The sequence below is a fragment of the Gopherus evgoodei genome, chromosome 2 (assembly GCF_007399415.2).
Source record: "Gopherus evgoodei ecotype Sinaloan lineage chromosome 2, rGopEvg1_v1.p, whole genome shotgun sequence".
In the NCBI taxonomy this organism is placed as follows: Eukaryota; Metazoa; Chordata; order Testudines; family Testudinidae; genus Gopherus; species Gopherus evgoodei.
The window spans coordinates 211,942,997-211,962,510 of record NC_044323.1 but is presented as its reverse complement, the minus strand read 5'-3'; the positions used below and the strand labels follow the sequence as shown (position 1 = coordinate 211,962,510).

The 19,514-nt window shown below is 40.5% G+C and overlaps 1 protein-coding gene across 1 annotated transcript in view; it reads right to left on the bottom strand.

The window, feature by feature from the left end:
- The window catches only part of COLEC12 (collectin subfamily member 12), a 146,913-nt gene extending 132,527 nt beyond the window's left edge, over positions 1–14,386 (bottom strand). The window contains exons 1-2 of the mRNA XM_030552876.1: positions 14,199–14,386; positions 1,043–1,093 (exon numbers count right to left, since the gene is read on the bottom strand). Coding sequence (XP_030408736.1) covers positions 1,043–1,093; positions 14,199–14,205 — 58 coding nt within the window. The 5' untranslated portion in view covers positions 14,206–14,386. The remainder of the gene's footprint in view (positions 1–1,042; positions 1,094–14,198) is intronic.
- Between the last annotated feature and the right edge of the window lie 5,128 nt (positions 14,387–19,514).

Here is a 19,514-nt window from a genome sequence, read left to right as displayed (position 1 = left end):
AGCTTCTACCAGTGTTTTTCATGAAATCAACAGTGTTCTGGCTCTCTTTCACTTTTCAAAACATTTTATGTTCCAGAAAGGACAAACAAACCCCACCTCCTCCCAAAAAGGTGGAGTCAATGGCACTTGAAATCAACAGCAGTTCTGCTAGTTCTGAAGCAATATCTGCCTCACTCAGAAAAACAAAGAACTAATATCACAGCTATGTACTATTCACAGTATTTTAGAGTAAAATAATAGCTCTTATATTAAGGACTCATGGAGGATCAAAGCTATAGTGCCCCTTATGTAAGTCAATAGCAGTAGGATTTCATTGAACAGCCTATCATGCACTCTCAACATTCACATAACACATAAATAACAAAAAGCCTTAGTACTTGCACTGTGCTTTTCCTCTTCAAAGACCTTCATAGATAATACCTAATCCTCATGACACCCCAAAAGGTAAGAAAATGTATTATTCCCAATTTTACAGATGGAGAAACTGAGGCACGGACATGACCAAAGAGGGAATAAATATCACAGCCAGGATTTCCTGATTCCCAGTCAGGTGCTTAATCTACTGGTCCATGCCTGTGCACCTATGGTAAGTTACAGTGTCCAGGGCTGGGGCAGGGCGTTGGGGCCCTGGAGGGGGTCAGGGGTGCAGACTCCAGGCGGTGCTTACCTCAAGCAGCTCCCAGAAGTAGCAGCATGTCCCCCGTCCGGCTCCTACGCGGAGGTACGCTAGGCGGCTCTGCACACTGCCCCGTCTGCAGGCGCCACCCCTGCAGCACCTATTGGCTGCGGTTCCTGGCCAATGGGAGCTGCGGGGGCAGTGCTTGGAGCAGAGGCAGTGCACAGAGCCCCTTGGCTGCCCCTACACTTAGGAGCCAGAGGGGGGACATGCCGGCTGCTTCCTAGGAAATCACTTCAAGCTAGGGGTGCTCTTGCACCACCTAGTTTGTAGAACCTACTGCTACCAGTAAAGGTTTTTGTAAGACCTGTTTGACTTCATGTGAGTAATAAGAAAGAACAAAGTTAGAGATTTGTTGCTACTTACCAAATCTCTTGTAACCGAAGGACTGCACCTCCTCCTCTTCTGCAAAGTCGTCTACAGAAAGACAAATGCACAGATTTAGTGCTAAGATTAGATATGAGGGCACAAAAGTTTGAGAGTATACAACAGGTTACTGAACATTGTATTTGAATGGTGAATTGATTTTATCAATATTACTGCTTTCTGATGTATGAAAATATCTCAGACTTTCCTCTTTCCACTATTGCTCTTCCACCCCAATCTTTGGCTACTGCATGATATTTGGATCCTTTTTTCTCTGAGTCACCAGCAGAAATCCAATTGATAAGTTATCATCATCTGATGGCTGTTCAGGGACTTTTATTAAATTGATTGCTGGTCTTAGTACAGATTTTAGCAGACAAATCCCTCATCGCAACTGGCACTTAGTGCAACTTTGTTGGCTGTCTCAGCAAGGCAAAGGAATAAGTAGGCACAGAGACTGAACCACCTTTTAACCCATACATGGGAGTACCCTCCAGGTCAGGGCAGAGGCACATTAGCAAGGTCTTTTGGGCTAGCTTTCACTACTGCTTGCCTGTGCTGTGCTTTTCCTGTGAATAAAGAGAAGGCTTCAGTTGCTAGGGATGTCAATCCATCACCTTTCATGAACACTAAATTCACTGGAAGAGATAAACCTCATTCAGACATGGGCAACAGAACTGACAAGCTGATCAAGTTAAAAAGGTAGCAGAAATAAGAGTATTTAGTCATTTTCATCTTGACTCGGGCACAGGGAGTAAGAGGTTGGTATTTAGATCTTTAGCTTGTCATTAATTTCATCTCTCCCCTCACTTCCTCCTGCCAGTAACAGCACAAAGGAAAGGATTATGACCAACACAAACAAGCAACATCACTACTTTAAAAAAAATAAATGTATATAACATCCCTCCACCAACCCTGCCCTTTCTCTCACCCCCAGGAGGGCCTTTCCCATTTGCAGCCCCATTTTCCGCTGCTCTGGGACAGAGTTTCACCCCTTCTCACATCAACATCAGCAATGTGCCCAGATGGGGTGTACGCATACCTGCCACACCTAGGGCATCTGGAGCAATTACAAATCTTCACCCAGAGCTCACCTTAGCTCAGCCCCCTAAGAGGGTGACACCACTCTCTAGGCATGTGACACACACAGAGATTGCCATGGCTACCAAGTACATTAACCCCCCACCTACGTCTTTCCCAAGACAAGTCATAACAAGAAAGAAGTAAACAGGAATACCAGCCAGTATCTGGACAGAAGGTCACCAGAAAGCTTCATTCAATCAGGTGCAATCACAAAACAGGTATGTTATACAGGCCCCAAACAAACACTCAGCGTCATGCAGTTAAGCGCAAAATCTGTGTTCAATAGACCATTCAGTCTCATTGCCAATGAGTTAACCAGCCAAGTCTGCATCACAGAAATCTGTCTGGTTCACATGGTAGACAACTGCTACCTCACCTGGCTTTGCGATCCCCTCTCAGGATACATTATTCACTACACAGCCAGACCTAGAGAGGACAAATCTGGAGATGGAGCATAGTTATTCATTTCCCTTTCAGGCTCAGGATCAAGAAAAGGACACTCAAATCAAAGTCCTTTGAGGGCATCCACTTACTCTTGCCCAGAGACAAGACTAACCTAGGCACTACACTTTGATCTTAGCTCCAAATGCTTGCAAGTGAGGTGATGGAGAAATTGCCTGACATGGCGATGACGTTCACTGAATTTATCACCTTGCAGGGCTTTAATATTCACACAGCTAATGCCTCTGACAGGACAGATCAAAACCTCCTATTCTAATTCTTCACCTTACATTTCTTACAAGCAGTGCTCACCCATCACACAGCTGCCCATACCCTGATCTGGATCCTGAGTTGGATGCGTATGTAAGGAACGCAAGAACTTGCAGCAGCTTCTTAAAAGACTTTTCAAGGCAACAAGAAACCATGTCCTCAAACTCTCCTGAAGCCTGCCAAATTCCAAAATTTACACTTTGAAAACTCTACCCAACAAAGAGGCCGATCATCTCATGGCAAATGCTAATAAATCAAAGTGATCACAAATCAGTCAACATTCAGCTTCCTCACACACCCCAACAGTGCTCATTCCCTACACAGAGCTTCGGAAAAACTGCCCCTCTGGTGTGCAAGAAAGAGCTGCATAACACCGGCTTCATTTCAAGACTGAACTCATTTCTCTCCCAATTTTTCTATCATGGTGGGCAACACAACCACATGCCTGCTAACTCAAGACTACAATCTTGACTTCATATTTGGCTTGGCCTTCCACTTTGACCCACACAGCCAAGCCATGCCTAAATCTTGCCGCTTCTTCCTAAACATCTCTAAGATCCCATCATTCCTCTTTGCCAAAGTCTTGTGCAAGCCCTGATCATCTTGCCCCTTAACTACTGTAATCTCCCCTTTTCTGGCCTCAATGCCACGACAGTGTCTCCCTCAAATCCAAGTGCTGCTGCAAGGATCATCATCTCTGACTCCTCACCGGGAAGAGACCTTGATAGGTGTTGAATTAGACTTTCAGAGAACTCTTGGGAGAAAAAACAGATGCTTAGAAGTGACAGACTAAAAGCCTCTGTCTGCCCTGGAAGGTAAAACTTGAGATAATTAATACAATGATAAATAATTTAAATGGACAGGTTGGACAGGGCTGAAAATGGACAGGTTGGACAGGGCTGAAAATGGACAGGTTGGACAGGGCTGAAAATGGACAGGTTGGACAGTGAGAAGGGACTCACTGTTTCAGATTTACTGTATTTGGAAAGATTAATGGAATTAAAAGTATTTTCTTTTTCCTGTTTAAAAAAAAAAAGTCTCCTAGAAAGACACATGAATCAGATCCAAAAGGACCCAGGGATGAGAAATGTTCATACTTCCTTAAGAGAAATTAATGTCTTTTCTGTTGGAACTAAATGTCAAAAAGATATACTTTATGTGGAAAATTGTTATTGTGCTCCTTTTATGAAATGTGGGCCAGGGGAAGCCTAGGTGGCATCTTAATGCATAATTGCCCTATTCAGCTGGAAACAAATCTGTCTGCATTCTTTTCAGACCCTTTTAGCACATTACTGCTGATCTGCTTATTGGTTGTAGTTTACCCATTTTCCCATTGCAGTTCTAGTTGAAAGGCAAATTTGGCCCTGGTATAAATGAGCAAAATTCCATTCAGCTGATATTTATGAGCTACAACAAAATACATACAGCTATGTTTGAAGTGCAATTCTGCTCTGTGACTAAAATATGGCATTGTGAAGTTCGATGTTTACTGTCTCAATAATTTAAACATCAGATGTGTTCAGTTTACAAATGTAAAGATAGGAGGAAGAGGTTTAGAACAGCTAATCCTGCAAACTCAATAGGGATCTGAGAGTCAAAATAGAATTTTTCCCCATCTCACATAACAGATAAGAACATAAAAATGACCATCCTAAGTCAGACCAATGGTCTATCTGTCCCAGTATCCTGTCTTCCAACTGTGGCCAGTGCCAGATGCTTTATAAGGAATGAAAAGAACAGGGCAATTATTGAGTGATCCTTCCCTGGTCTTCCAGTCCCAGCTTCTGGAAGTCACAGGTCACAGTCACAGGGACACCAGAGCACGGGATTGCATCCCTGACCATCTTAGCTAATAGCCATTGATGGCTCCATGAACTTATCTAAATCTTTTTTTAACCCAGTTATATTTTTGGGCTTCAAGATATCCTTTAGCAACAAGTTCCACAAGCTAACTGTGCAGTATGTGAAGAAATACTCCATTCTGTTTGTTTTAAACCGACCATCTATTAATTTCATTGGGTGATACCTAGTTCTTGGGTTATGCGAAAGGGTAAATAACACTTCCCAATTCACTTTCTCTACACTATTCATGATTTTATAGACCTCCATCATACCCCTCATTAGATATCTCTTGTCCAGACTGAACAGTCCCACTCTGTTGCCCTTTTCTATAACTTTTCCAATGCTAATTCATCTTTTTGGAGATGGGTGACCAGAACTGCAGGCAGTATTCCAGGTGTGGGCATCCCATAGATTTATATGGTGGTATTATGATATTTTCTGACCTATCTGCACTTTCCAAATTATTTCTAACATTCTGTTAACTTTTTTGACTGCCACTGTACACTGAGCAGATGTTTACAGAAAACTATCCATGACTCCAAGACCTTTCTCTTCAGTGGTGACTGCTAATTTACACCCCATCATTTTGTAGCTAATTTAATCACATGTAATAAAGATTCAGCAGACCTAACTGAGCCTTCACTGATAGCTGTGCACAGATAAAACCAACTGAAAATTAGCAAACAAGTCATTCAATGATGCATAAGAAGACACAGAATCTCTCTCTCCCTTTCTTCTTTGTTTTGGTTCTGCAGTGCCAATATGACTTAAAACTAGTAAACAAAATATATTTTGTCATTAATATAGGCAAATTCATGTCTAAATATATAAAAAAGAATGCTGATGTTGAACAAGATGTCATTTATATAGTTGTTTTTCTGAGGCAAACAACTTTTATACAGTACAACGAAAGTGCTGAAGAATCAAAGAAGTTTATAGGTGATATACAATTAATCAGCTATGCTTGTTTGCTGAAAATCCCACCTCTTTCCCCAAAACACTAGATGGACTGTATGTCATTTCATTACTCATGTTTTGCCCAATAGCATTGCCAGAGATTTAAACATACAGAAGAAAGATCCAGTCAGAAAAATGAAGGGACATTCTGAGACATATTTTTCCATCAATGATAAAGGTACATCCTTGCATTTCTACACCGGAACCTCACTTACTGCTTAGCCCTGAACTACTGAAGACAATGGGAGTTTTGCAATTGGGATGGGATGACAATTGGATCTGAATAGGATAAGAATCTTGTTGGGAAATCATTGGAAAGCAAGGGCTCAGATTTTAAAAACTTTGAAACGCTTAGGCAGCAACCTCACCTTACCTGACTCTGATGGTAAATTTTGGTAACACTTCAGATATAAATTGTTATTCTCACATATTTCATAAACATGGTTAGAGAGTTAACTAAGTTACAGTCCAAGCTTAAAAGGGAGAGGAAATAATATGGCAGTTCAATGGGGGATTGAGGGAGTTCATTTAATCTAAAATAAATTAGACTCTGGTTTGATTAATTTGCTGGAAGCAAAGTAAAAATCTGGTGAGTAGAACTGCGCAGTTTCTGCTTCCTTGTTTTTAGAATCTTCAATATGTTATTCATGGGCCATTTGTGACTCAGTTTGAACTCAAGAAGAAAGATAGATTTGGGCTGGAGCCATAAAGGATGCAAAACCCATCCTAGTCACATAACCCATAACCACTCCGCTTCTCTCTCTCTTCACTGGCAGTGTGTCAGAGCTGTAAGTTCTTTGGATCCAATATGATTTTATTGGAATTGTTACAATTTTACTACTGTGTTTTATGGATGTCACTCAGAATGTGTTATGGAAAGCGGCTAGTTCACATGTCCAGTTGCCACCTCTCAAAAGCAAACAGCCCAGTGATTTAAATATATTTAACTAATGAAATAATATTGAGGACCTGAAATACTTTTGGACCAAATTCTACCTTGGTAGACTTCTAGAACACTTGTACACACATTGACAAGGGTATAATCTGACCCTCGGTTTAAGCCATTTAAGTTAAAACGGCAGAATTAAGAAAACAAAAAATTTTCCACACTAGATTTCAAAACCAAGTAAAGATATAGCTCAAGGAATAATGAAAACTGTGATGACAGGACTGAAAACTGTGATGCCAGGTTTCAGCTCAGATTTGAACATCTAGTCTATAAACCCCATAAAAACTGGAATTACAGTATATTTGTTACTCAGTCATAAGTACTGCATTGGTAATTCACTTCCAATTTCTAGTAACGATGACATCCACTCTGTTTCCTTTAAAATAAATCTTTCTATAATGTCCATTTGCAAACAACTTTAATGGTTTTGACCCTGAGTTAAGAATTCTCTACTAGTGTGTCTCATACCCAGTCAGGAAGTACCAATTCTAGTGGCAAAAAGTTTAGTCTCTACTTATTGAATCTTAGGCCTTTTTGTTAAAGGTGCAAACGTGCATGACTGTGCATTTTTTGTAACACTAACATCTGTGCACAAAGAGGACAGACACAACCAATTAATTTATTACAAGTTGCTGAATAGTCATCAGATATATATGTGCTTGTGGTGACTATTAACCTACCCCAGATCCTCAAAGATCCTTGTAGCTGGAGTTAGGCACTTAAATAACTTTGAGGATCTGGGCCCTAGTCCTTCAAAACACTGACCTAGAGATGACACTGAGCCAGTAGGAGCAGAGACAAGCAGCTGCAGCAGAGACTTTTGGTTGCTGATGGTGTTTTCACTGTTCAGCTGCTTTTCACAGCCACATGTTCTCTCCACTGTGCGTGGATTGGCTGTTCTCTTCATTCCTGCCATTCTTTCCTCCGCAGACCCTTCACTTCCACCTTACTGCATCTGCCCTTCCACGCTCCCCTTCCTCCCTTGTTCATCCTCGTTACCTACCATCAAAACCCCTCTCTTTTCCTTTGTTTAGCTAACCCCCCAACCCAAAATTTAAAAAAAAATCAGCAGCAACAAAATCATGAAACTAACGTGACATTTTCAAACACATCATTCACTCTGCTTATATCTTATAGTCCTTCTCCCCAGACCTTTGGCTGACTTGATCCTTTAGATTTTAAGCCCTTTGGGGCAAGGATTGTCTCTTTTTCTCTGTCTGTGCAGTGCCTAGCAAAAAAAGGCTCTGATCTCATTGGAGCCTTGGCACCCCTGTAATACAAATAATTAATAATAATAAATAGCTGAGGCTCAATTGCTCATTCCCAAGTCTCTGAGTCATCTCACCCTCCAAGAATCCATCCCTCAACCCCTATTGGTCTCACGCACAGAAATTCACTTTTGTTCTTAAAGAAAAAAAATCCCACTAAAAGTTTTACTTAGGAGATCCATCCATAACCACACATCAAAAACAGAGAGAGTCTATTATATAATGAAGACTAGAATACTTCTCTTGAACAAAACAGCCTCTTCGTCTATCAGTGCACTATGTCAATCAGTGCTGAGACCAGGAGCTGCTGCACTGTGCAATGTCAAAGTTTGAAACTAACAATTAGAATCTAAAGCCTGAATTTTAAATCTATTTGTATTTCAGAATAATAATTTGAGAACAGATCCCCTAGGTCTTATTTATGAACTGAAAACTATCATTTTCTATGAGCAGTTTATAGGACTCATTTAGCAATGTTAACATATGGTCTATATTTTCCTGATTAATATATTGCTATACTATTTCCATAATTCATCTACTTGTTTCCCAGTTATGTCTCAGTCTTCACCTCCAATTTATAAACCAAAATGGATTGTAATTTTAGAAGGGGGAAGGTTAACCCCAAAGAGAATTCATGTTATGTTTAGTCCATGCTTATATAATGCTACATTCAACATATTAAGGGGATCAGATTCACTTCTAGTACCTGGTAGACACATTTAATATATTTTTGCTCTACTGGGTGGTCATGTCTGTCTCTTCAAGGGAGAACTGTGGAGCACAATTATCCTAGGAATCTCCCACGATGACTGGACACCTGTATTGTGGGGTATTATAAAAATCAATTTTGGATTTATCCCACCTTGCAGACATCTTTAATTCCAATTATTTTATGTTTCCTTTAGTTTCAGCATGCATATATTCACCTGCTGGCCTGGGGATTGCACCCTTATGCATGATTGCATGCTTCCCTCCTTGTCTTACAGCTTATACAAGCAGTTATGTTTGGACTGATTTTGCTCTAACAGTGCAGATCTAAACAGATAGAGCTAAAGATTCATAACAATTGGCCAAATTCTGCTCTCAGTCATATCAGAGTCAGTCTAGAGTAATTCCACTGACTCCCGTGTAAAAGAAAAAAAAAATCCCAGTGGATCTAAATTCTAAGGCTCTATTCTCCCTACATTGCTCACAGTCACAGCTCTGCATGCCTAGGGAAAATAGAATATTGAGATCACCATGCACGATTCTAATTAATTCTGAAAATCCTTTGTGATAATTAATTTGCACGCTACTTAATTATATTTAATACCATTTATATACAGTAATTTTCCTATCTGCATGATGGCCAGTATTTATGTTGTTCTTTTTTTTGGATCTCATGACAATGAGCCTTCTTGTATGTTGCCAAATGAGAATACCCTTCAAGCTCATGTTTGCAAGATCCCGTCTCTCTCTCTCACTGTCAGAAATTTCAAAAACCTTTCTATTCTGCCAGCCCATTCCAGCTATAATAACCATATGCTGGCAAAGCTTTGGGTTTGTTCTGTGTTGCACCATATGTTTATTGTACCTGCCCATGCCTTTAGATTGTACACTAATCTATATGAGGAGATTCCAGGATTGTCACTTGAAGCCCTGAATGTTTGTTGTGTCTGTGTGACATGATGGAAACCGCTCCAAGCATGGTTGAGAGCTCCTTTTGTTCAGAATATCACCAGAATGAACCATCACTAGGACTTGAGATCTGTTACTGTCCAATTTTTAAGCCATTTTGACTTTACAAATTACACCTGTGCCAGTGCGGGCTTTCAGCTACAGCAAGGCAAGAGTTCTAGACCAGCATTTCTCAAATGTGGCTACCATGGTCCTAGGTGGCCACAGGGGCTTTTCTTGTGGCCACAGCCTCCTGGGCAGTGATTGAGATGGAGCAGCGGAGCCACAAACACCAAAGGAGCAGGTAGCCAGGGTGAGTTCCCCACCTTCCCAGGGATGGTGGAGTTCAGGCTTCTGGCTTCAACCCTGGGGTGGCAGGCTCTGTCCTCCGGCCACACGGCAGCAGGCTCCATCCTATGGCTGCAGGGCTTCGGGCTCTGGCCCCAGTCCCGGGCTCACCACCCATTGCCCCGGCCCCTGCTACCTCTCCTGGCCCCCTGCTGCCTCCCTACCCACCTCCCCATCCAAGACTTAATTTGTCCTCTGGCTTATCAGGACTCAGTAAGTCTGTTCTGAACAGTGGTATTTGTATGTTTGTTAATTATCACTTTTCACTGTCTTCTAGCTCTCAAGTCTGCTGCTGTGAGAAGCGATATTAACAAACATACAAATATCACTTTTCACAGAAGCAGACTTACTAGCTAGCAAGTCATAAAAAAGCCACCAAAAAAAAGGAAAAAACAAAAACAACCAAGAACAAAAGACAAGAATATGCAAAGCACCTTATTTGTGTTTCTATTCTGTTTAGATCCAGTAAAGAAGACATACAACTGTACATTATTTTTATTATTAGGTCTGCAAAAAACCCTACATAAATAAATTATACCGATTGGCCCTGTACATGTGCTATTTATTTGTTTTTTTTTCTAAAGTTAATTAAGTATTTTAGGAAAAATTGTGAGAGGAGCCGCTAGCAAGCGTTCATGGTCACACTCTGAGACCACCAAAATTTTTGTTGTGAGAGCCCAGGTCCTAGACCATTGTGATATCAGAGGAAAGTCAACCAAACACAACTGTTACTCTACAGCTATTTTGCATGCAACAATTTCATTGGTTGTATATGGAAGACTGCACAGATGGAGCATTACTAAGTCCAACCGCCACAGTTCTTACAGCAGGGTCTTTCAGCTACTAGTACTATAACAGCTAAGTTAAGGTTACTGGGTCATTTCACTCTAATCTTTTGCTTTCAGTTGCTGATAAAAGATCTGGAAAGTTATCTACTGGGCTGAAATTTCTAAAGTGTTGTCTCTGCCCAAGAAAGATGTGTTTGCAGAAAGACCATGCAGCTATTTTTGAATACAAGGAGAATGAAGGAGATACACTTGTGCCTTTAATTTTTTTAAAACAGTTCTATCACCAGAGTGCCTGGGGACAGAAAACTGAAATTTGGAATGAAAACAGTAATCATGTAGGACAATTCTTTGATTGTTAAAATGTATATCTTTATACAATGATTGGCTGCATTTTTTATGTACGCATAACAACTTTTGGTGCATGATTAAATTTTGAGAGAGAAAAAGGTTTGCTTGTGAAATGTCTCATGGCTCTGTGCAAGATCATAACAGGAGTGACTGTAACTGTAGGAGCCATACCTCATTCACTGTCCAATAAAATGCATACTGAATAAAGCAAAGAGTGCACATAAGCTTGGTTTATTGAAAGTTTCCAAGTTTCTTCTAAAGCACAATAATGAAGAAGGGCTCTGAAGGAGCAGTTCGCCAGATTCATCCTTGATATAACTATTGACTTCAGTGGAACTATACCAGGGATTAATCTGGCCATATGTCTCACTGAATGTGCAGTTTTTAATAAGAGAGTGCACTTTGCATGGGGAAGATCATTCTGGTCACATACTTTTCCTCAAATAATATATCAGACATTCCTCACCCCCACCAAAGACCTTTAATACACATGTAGTATCCCATAATCCTGTGTATGTCAAACAAGCAGACTTCAAGAAAGTAAGTGATATGAGTAGTACACAGTAAACCATAACATATTACTATATTTGACATCAGAACAATTGTAATAAAAGTATATTGCCTACTGATGCATTTGAAACAAAGAAGTTCAGAAATATCCAGTTGAACACTCAGTTTTAATGGCATCTTCTTTCCCTGTGTTAAACTGGGCGCAATGTTTTTGAACGTGCGTTGTTTGAATACGTGAAAGTTGTTTTCCGTCTGTTTCCTAGACAACAAGTACTGCTTCATAACTCACAAAACATCTACAATTTTAAAAACTGAGAAGTATTATTAGGTAAAGATACAGCTAACGCTAGGGCAGTCAAATCCCTTTATAAATAATGTGACATTATTAAAAAGCAACAAGGTTTATGAGCTCAGTTTAGTTTACTGGAAATAAATCTGGCAGTAAACTAAACATATATTTCAATTTATTTTACTGATTTAAGACCCAACATATTAAGAATTCAAGCAATGGAAAAATATAATTTATTCCTTACAAATATCTAATGATGTAATTATTTTGATACTGTTCTGTTCTCCAGGGAGGGTAGATACGGGAATAGAGACAGCTGTTTACAGCATTCAGTAGATCAACTATGTGGTTATTCATGAGGAGAATGTGTGATTACACTAGGTTAAAAAACTCTAGCATTATGCAAGCACCAAGTTTAAATGGAGAATGTGGCAAGCCAAATATGTATGTTAAAGAGGCAATAGGAAAATATAGAGGCAAAAATTTACTTTGGCAGTATTTAGGACTTCTATAACTCTTGCAGTACCAGTTGATTTGATGTCTGATTTTTCTATTAATACTGTAGTTTAAAGATTTTATTTTACAAGGGTTATTATTGGTTTCAATTGTTCTGAACAAATTTTAAAAAATCAAGCAGTTGTAAAACTTCTTAAAGAAACATAGTGGTTAGGGACTAAAAAGGAGTGTGAAGCTTTCCAGTAATGCTGCATTTCTGGAGCAACCAACACTAATTTATAGAAGCCATAACACCTTCTCCGAGTGACATTTCTGCCCTTAGCCGAGAAAAGCAATGGGCTACAAATCATACCGGCTCAAATTGCGTGTCCATTGGTAAATCAATGGCAAAACTCCTGTCAGCTTCAATGGGTGCAGGATCCTGTCCAGTGTAACACTCAGCAAGGTACTTCCCCTTCCCCTTACCCCAAAAAAGAGACAGCTACAAAGTAAATGAGCAAAGCATCAATGCCAACATGAGAAGAAACACTCAATTAAAGATTGTAAAATCAAACACGTATGGTTTTAAATTTGCTATTTCCACTATTTAACTTTGTTTTTGCCACTTCAAATCTGCCAGTGAAAGGTGCTATATAAGAGACAAGGATGATGACGGTGAGGATTACACTAGTGCTGCTAGCAATAAGGCAGTGACAAAACATTTGGCACTAGTGGTCTATAAATAAAAAATATTGTTAAGAAACTGCAGGCTCCCCTACAGACACCTTGTCACAATGCCAGAAGTTATTTAAGTAGTGTGTGTGGGTTCACAAAACAAAAATAAAAGCAACCACACTCATCCCTTTAGGGAGCTACTCTGGCATGTGAATAAATGATCACATCGTTTGCTGTACTCGGCTCTGGAAACTAAGTGTAACTATCCTGATGTTTCTGGCCTGTTGGCATCTAGGTTCTAAACTGGTGCCCAACTGCAGGCTTGCTGGTATTTTTAAAAGTTTATTTTTGTCTCTGAGAAAAATTGAACTTGAATCTTGCAAACGCACAAGTACTTCCTAAATTTTCTCTAGTGTTCTTGGATGCTTTCTTTGTCACCTTGCCCAGAGTATAGGGTTCTATGCTTCGCTGTAAGCTTTCACTTTTCATAAACAGGAGGGCTTCTTGCAAAGCCCTAGTACATCTTTATTAGATTAGAACGATAGCAATTTGGAGAGCTACTTCTGTATTCGACTTAAAAAGCGTACTATCTGATACATCTTTTAGTCACAACTTTATAGGACATGAGTAGGGCCAACTGGTGTGTTGTGTAAAAGCAGCGGGCGTTTCACCCATTTAAAGCGGAGGGTGGGGGGACGACTTTAAGTTTCAGCTTTAACAGATGCAAAAGACCAAATATTTTCCAGTCAGTGGATCTTGGGGTGAAGGATGCCAAATACATTTCACAAGCCAGTTAAACCTCCACTGGCACCTAATCATTGCCAGATGTTTAAAAGCAACACCAAGAACATCACGAAACACTGGCCCAAAAAAGAAAAAGCTGCTCTGTTTTCTAAAACTACAGGGGAGCGGGGGGAAGGAGAAAACTAAAAGATAGGTGGTCAGGAAATACGCGCAGGAGCAGAAACGGTGGGGAGGGCGAGTGCTCCCATCTCCTGACCAGATTTACATTTGAAGCAGGACGCCGTAAACAACTGCTTACGGACTGGTCTCAAATTTGCTTTAGAAACTCATCCAGGGCAGCGTTTCTCATAAGTGTAAAGAGAAGGTGTGTGTGGGGGGGGAGGTAACAACCACCCCTTGCACCATTTCCCTCCCCCTGGCCACTTAGTGCAAGTTATCACCTCCCCCCTAGAGTTTGCAAAGAGATTTCCCGGCAGGTATATACCAGCGCAGCAAGCCCCGCATGTTAAAGCGCGGCTAGATCCACGCACACCACTCCCCATCCCCCGCTTACCTTTCATGTTGGCACAGGAGCGGGTCACATAGGAAACTTTCCGAGCCTGGGGAACCGAAGTTTGCTCCTGAGCTCCCTCACTGCACTTCCATGGTGGGCACCCGCGGCGCGGGAGCTGGCGCAGGAGCCTCTCGCTCTCCCTCTGCCTCTGGGCTCTGCAGCCTCCGGGACCTGGAGTTTCCAGCACTAACCCGACCCGCCTGAACTCACACGACCAACCCCCGCCCCTCCCCTCCGGCTCAGCTGGGAAGAGGAGAGAGCTCAGGCTCTGCGCTCTTCTTGTGGCCACCCCGCTCCCCCTTTGGGCAGGAAAGCGAGGCCGGGAATCCCGAGGGGGAGGGGGGAGGAGAAAGCCTTCCAAGGAAGTTTTCCTAACACCCCCTGGAATGGCCCCAGAGGAGGGATGGCTGAGCCCGGCCTCAGCCACCAGCTGGCTGCTTTCCTAGAGGGGTCTCCTTAGACGAGGTGGGGCTGAGAGGCAAGTGAGGTCCAGGAAGAGGCTCCCCCCACACTTTAAGGAACCGGGAGCAGACAGAGTAGGGAGAAGATCCCCCCTCCCACCTTCAGTTGTGTTAATTTCCAGTATTCCCAAGGAGCACCAATGAGCTAATGAATGCTTTGTGCCTTGACAGCCCAAAGCACTTTACAAATATAAGTATTCTTTTACAAATGGGGCACCTGAGGTACAAGGAGATTAGGGTGGGACCTCCAGTGAGCTCTCCAGGGATGGACCCCTGTATTTGCATGGACTCAGCAATCCACCGCTACTCAGCCTAGTGCAGGATTGAGACCTAAGATCCTGATCCTGCACGGTAGAAAACACAGGCCCTAGGTCCATGCATCCTACCTAACTCACATGACTGAGGCCTCAGTTATTTGTTCAAAGTCACAGATCAAATCAGTGACAGAATTAGAATAGGAGTTTTTTATTAGATCCTAAATTCACCAGGATGGAGATATGTTATAATACCATCCAGTCCTTTGTTATAACCCGTAGACCACCCTGTCTCTTCAAAACATTATCCTTTACCAATACAAAATAAAAATCTACTTGGAGAAGCAGAAGAACCATTCATACCTATACCACAAGCATCAGAAAGACTTGTGCCCAGACTGAAAAGACTGACACACATGCTTAACTTTACACATCAGGCTTGTCTACACTGTGTCACAGTGCAGACTTAAGGGGGTGTGAATTGCAGAGCCCACGAAAGTGTTAGCATCTTTAAATGTCCCGTAGTTAGCACTAACATAGTCCTCTTTCAAATAGGACTGTGTTAACGAGACAGCAGCAAAGAATCCTGTGGCACCTTATAGACTAACAGACGTTTTGGAGCATGAGCTTTCGTGGGTGAATACCCACTTCCTCAGATGCATGTAATGGAAATATCCAGGGGCAGGTATATATATGTGTGCTATATATACCTGCCCCATGATATTTCCATTACATGCATCTGAGGAAGTGGGTATTCACCCATGAAAGCTCATGCTCCAAAACGTCTGTTAGTCTATAAGGTGCCACAGGATTCTTTGCTGCTTTTACAGATCCAGACTAACACGGCTACCCTCTGATACTTAATGAGACAGGTACGTTTTAGTTCGCACCAGCAGCATCCACATGGGGAAGTTAAGTAGCAAGGCTTTTGCAATTCACACCCCCTGTAGTCCGTATTGTTTTCACACTGCCACTGTGAGTAACCCCATTGAAATTAAATGGATTACTCACAGTGTCTAAATTTAAGTAACTCTTTGCAGAATTATAAAGAATTAAAGGCAAGCCATCTTTTATTTCTTTAGCTCAAATACTTTGGCAAAACTGCCATTACATCAAGTGGAGTTTTGCCTGGATAAGGAGAGGAAGATTAGATCCCCAAATACTTTTTAATACAAAGATTTTTCTTAAAACATTAGAAATTATAATTATTTTAAACAGTGTCCTGACTATAATTGGTTCCAACTGATCCTTCCTTCTGCTGGCTCAGAAAAGGTCCTTGTTCTCCCTTTCTGCAGTATTGGCAAAATATTTGCATACCACTTAAACTGAGTTTGGTTAGCCCAGTAATTGCCTTTTAATTTAGGGTCAGGTGTTGGGTATCAAAGAGATTGCAATTTATTTATATTACACTAATTTATTGGGTTTTTCCTACATATGCGTAATGGGCTTTGCTGAACTAGGGCCTTAACAAGAATTTTAATCTGCAAAGGCAACAGCATTGATGGTATTTACATACCAGTCAACACTTGATCAGATGTTTAGCTTAAATTGGATCCTGAGTCAACCACTAATTTTTGATTTTGTGGAATCTGAATTGTTATGTATTCAGTTGCCAGTATTAATAACTATTCAGAGCCCGATCCAAAGCCCATCAAAGCTGATTCCAAATGGGAATCTTTCCAAAGACTTTGATGGGCTTTGGATAGAGCCATCATTGAAGAGGTTTAAATTCTCCACAGAAAAACTACATCTGAATTAAAGTTGAGCAGCTTGGCTAATGTAAAAATAATTAATACTGCTGTAAAATAGTGATATTAGTGAAGAACCTGGGGGCTCATTCTTCAGGAAGGAAACCTCAAAAGCAGCTTTTTGTGATAGCATGTGCAATTGCCAAGAGCTTAAGATACTAAAGGACAGAACATAAACAAACAAAATGTTGCTGAGTATTGCAATGAGTTAGCTGATCTGGCTGGAAAAAAAACTGGAGAAGAAGAAAAACTAGAGAATTTGCAGACATATGGACCATGCTTTTAGACATTTATGAATCTGTTGTGTATTTTCCTGTGGTTTAAAAATATACATTTATTTATTAAAACTTGTATCCATTGTGGAACTTCATGTTTTTTAAGTGTATATCCTTCCTTGATCATCTGAATTGTATATTCTTTTTAATTAAATATATAATCCCTGCCAATCTTTTGCTAATATTTAAATAGCTTTTAAAATCTCTATTAGTGATGAGTAAAGAAGTTCAGAAAAGATAAGAACTGCCCCCAAGTCTCAACTCTTCCCTCTGACATAAATCCTTTTATGGTTCAGACTGCTTGAACTAAGTATTTCCTTTTTCTTCCCCACAGAACACTCTCCCAACTCCTAATCAGACCCCTGGATTGTGGACAGTTATAACAACAGTCCTTGTTAACTCTAACATTTATGAATCCTGTTGAAAGGCAACTGTTTGGACTTGTGGACTTTCCATGGAGACTCAGGGACTCTAGTGGACATAGTTAGTGTATTTTAAAATTTGTTTCAGAGAGGCTTAACTCTGGCTTCCTTGACTGCAAGGATTATTGATATAGAAGTGCATATATTCTAATAAAAAAATCCCTTCCATCAAAGACTGTTTGATTAGAAAGATCAGCGTCTGTAGCAGACTAAAACACTCTGATAAGATATTGTAGAAATGCTGGCTGTTGGTGGGGTGACAATATTCCCCACAAAAGTGATGCTGTGCCCCAGCATCTTGCATTTTCTCCCATCTTCATCTGACAATAATGAGAAATGAGGGTATGGCACAAACATCTAGAGTAGAATCTTGGACCTCAGCTTGTATTTCCCTTTCCTGTTGTCCAAGGATTATGGAACCCTGTACCATCCAGCTGTTGAACCAGGAGTTAACACTGTATGCAGTAATAAGGGTATATTACCATGCACAGAATGTTCTAGGCAGTTACTGAGCGCACTGTCTTTGTGGCTTCTGAGTCTTGTTTAAGGGTATTGTGCAATTTGCTAAACATGACTACAGCTGTTTCCTTATAAAAATTGTAAAGCTTCCTTATAAATCTCCTTATAAAACTGTTCATGTTTTCAGAAAATATCTCCGCAAACATGCTTTTATTTTATTTTATTTTATTTTATTTTATTTTATTTTAGGACAGTGCAGATACCTAGGTTGACTATCCTATAGTAGCATCTGATTTAACAGAAATATTTCATTTTAGATATTTTGTTTTTGTTCTAGTTCAATGGATGATTTGGAGACCCACTTTTTCATCACATGGTGTTCATAGAGAACCACAAAATACTGGCAGAGGGACAGTCTGCTATGACACAGCACTGTCATAAAGTGTCATGAACTGATATCACATTGTGGTCAAATGTAGAGGGGATGGGCAAATGTAGAGGTGGTGTAAATTACACTCCCTTAGTCTTATACCCATTTACTGTTGCTTGAGCATTAGGGTATCTAAATTCGTGCAGTTTACACATTAAGTTGAGGAAGTTGCTGGACTCAATTCAAAATGTTCATTTAAAAAAAAAGTTGAGTATTATAATGTATTTTGGAGATACATCTTCTTTCTCCTTAACAATTTCCTACTGTAGTTAATGACCTTTTTGGAGCTGTGCCCAAAACAAAGATATTTTCCTTGGATCTGGGTAATAAGTTTGTAAATGATCCTGAGCAAATGATGACGTTATTTACTAATCATTTTGTAAAGTCTACAGATGATCTTTTCCTTAATCTGGATATGTTGTCTTTTCTGTTTATCATCAGAATTTTGAAGTATTTAATTATTTGGACTTGTCCTGTACAAATGAGTTTGTTTTCAGCTGCCCCGCACCACTCTTTTTTATTCTCTGAACATCGGAAGTACAGATGGGCAAGTCCAGAAACAGTGAGCCACCAGGTTAGTCTTGAGTAGCTCTGTCATAAATAGATAGTTAAGGGTTAGTGCCTCTTTTACCTGTAAAGGGTTAAGAAGCTCAGTAAACCTGGCTGACACCTGACCAGAGGACCAATAAGGGGACAAGATACTTTCAAATCTTGGTGGAGGGAAGTCTTTGTTTGTGCTCTTTGTTTTGGGTGTTGTTTGCTCTTGGGACTAAGAGGGACCAGACGTCCATCCAGGCTCTCCAAATCTTTCTAAACCAGTCTCTCATGTTTCAAAATTGTAAGTAACAGCCAGGCAAGGCGGATTAGTTTTATTTTTGTTTTCTCAACTTGTAAATGTCCTTTTTTGCTGAGAGGATTTTACCTCTGTTTGCTGTAACTTTGAACCTAAGGCTAGAGGGGGTTCCTCTGGGCTATACAAATTTGATTACCCTGTAAAGTATTTTCCATCTTGATTTTACAGAGATGATTTTTACCTTTCTTGTTTAATTAAAAGCTTTCTTTTTAAGAACCTGATTGATTTTTCCTTGTTTTAAGATCCAAGGGGTTTGGATCTGTGTTCACCAGGGAATTGGTGAAGCCTCTCAAGGCTGCCCAGGGAGGGGAAGGTTTTGGGAGGGACAAGAAGTGCTCCAGACACTGAAATTTCTGGATGGTGGCAGAGTTACCAGATCTAAGCTAATAATTAAGCTTAGAAGTGTCCATGCAG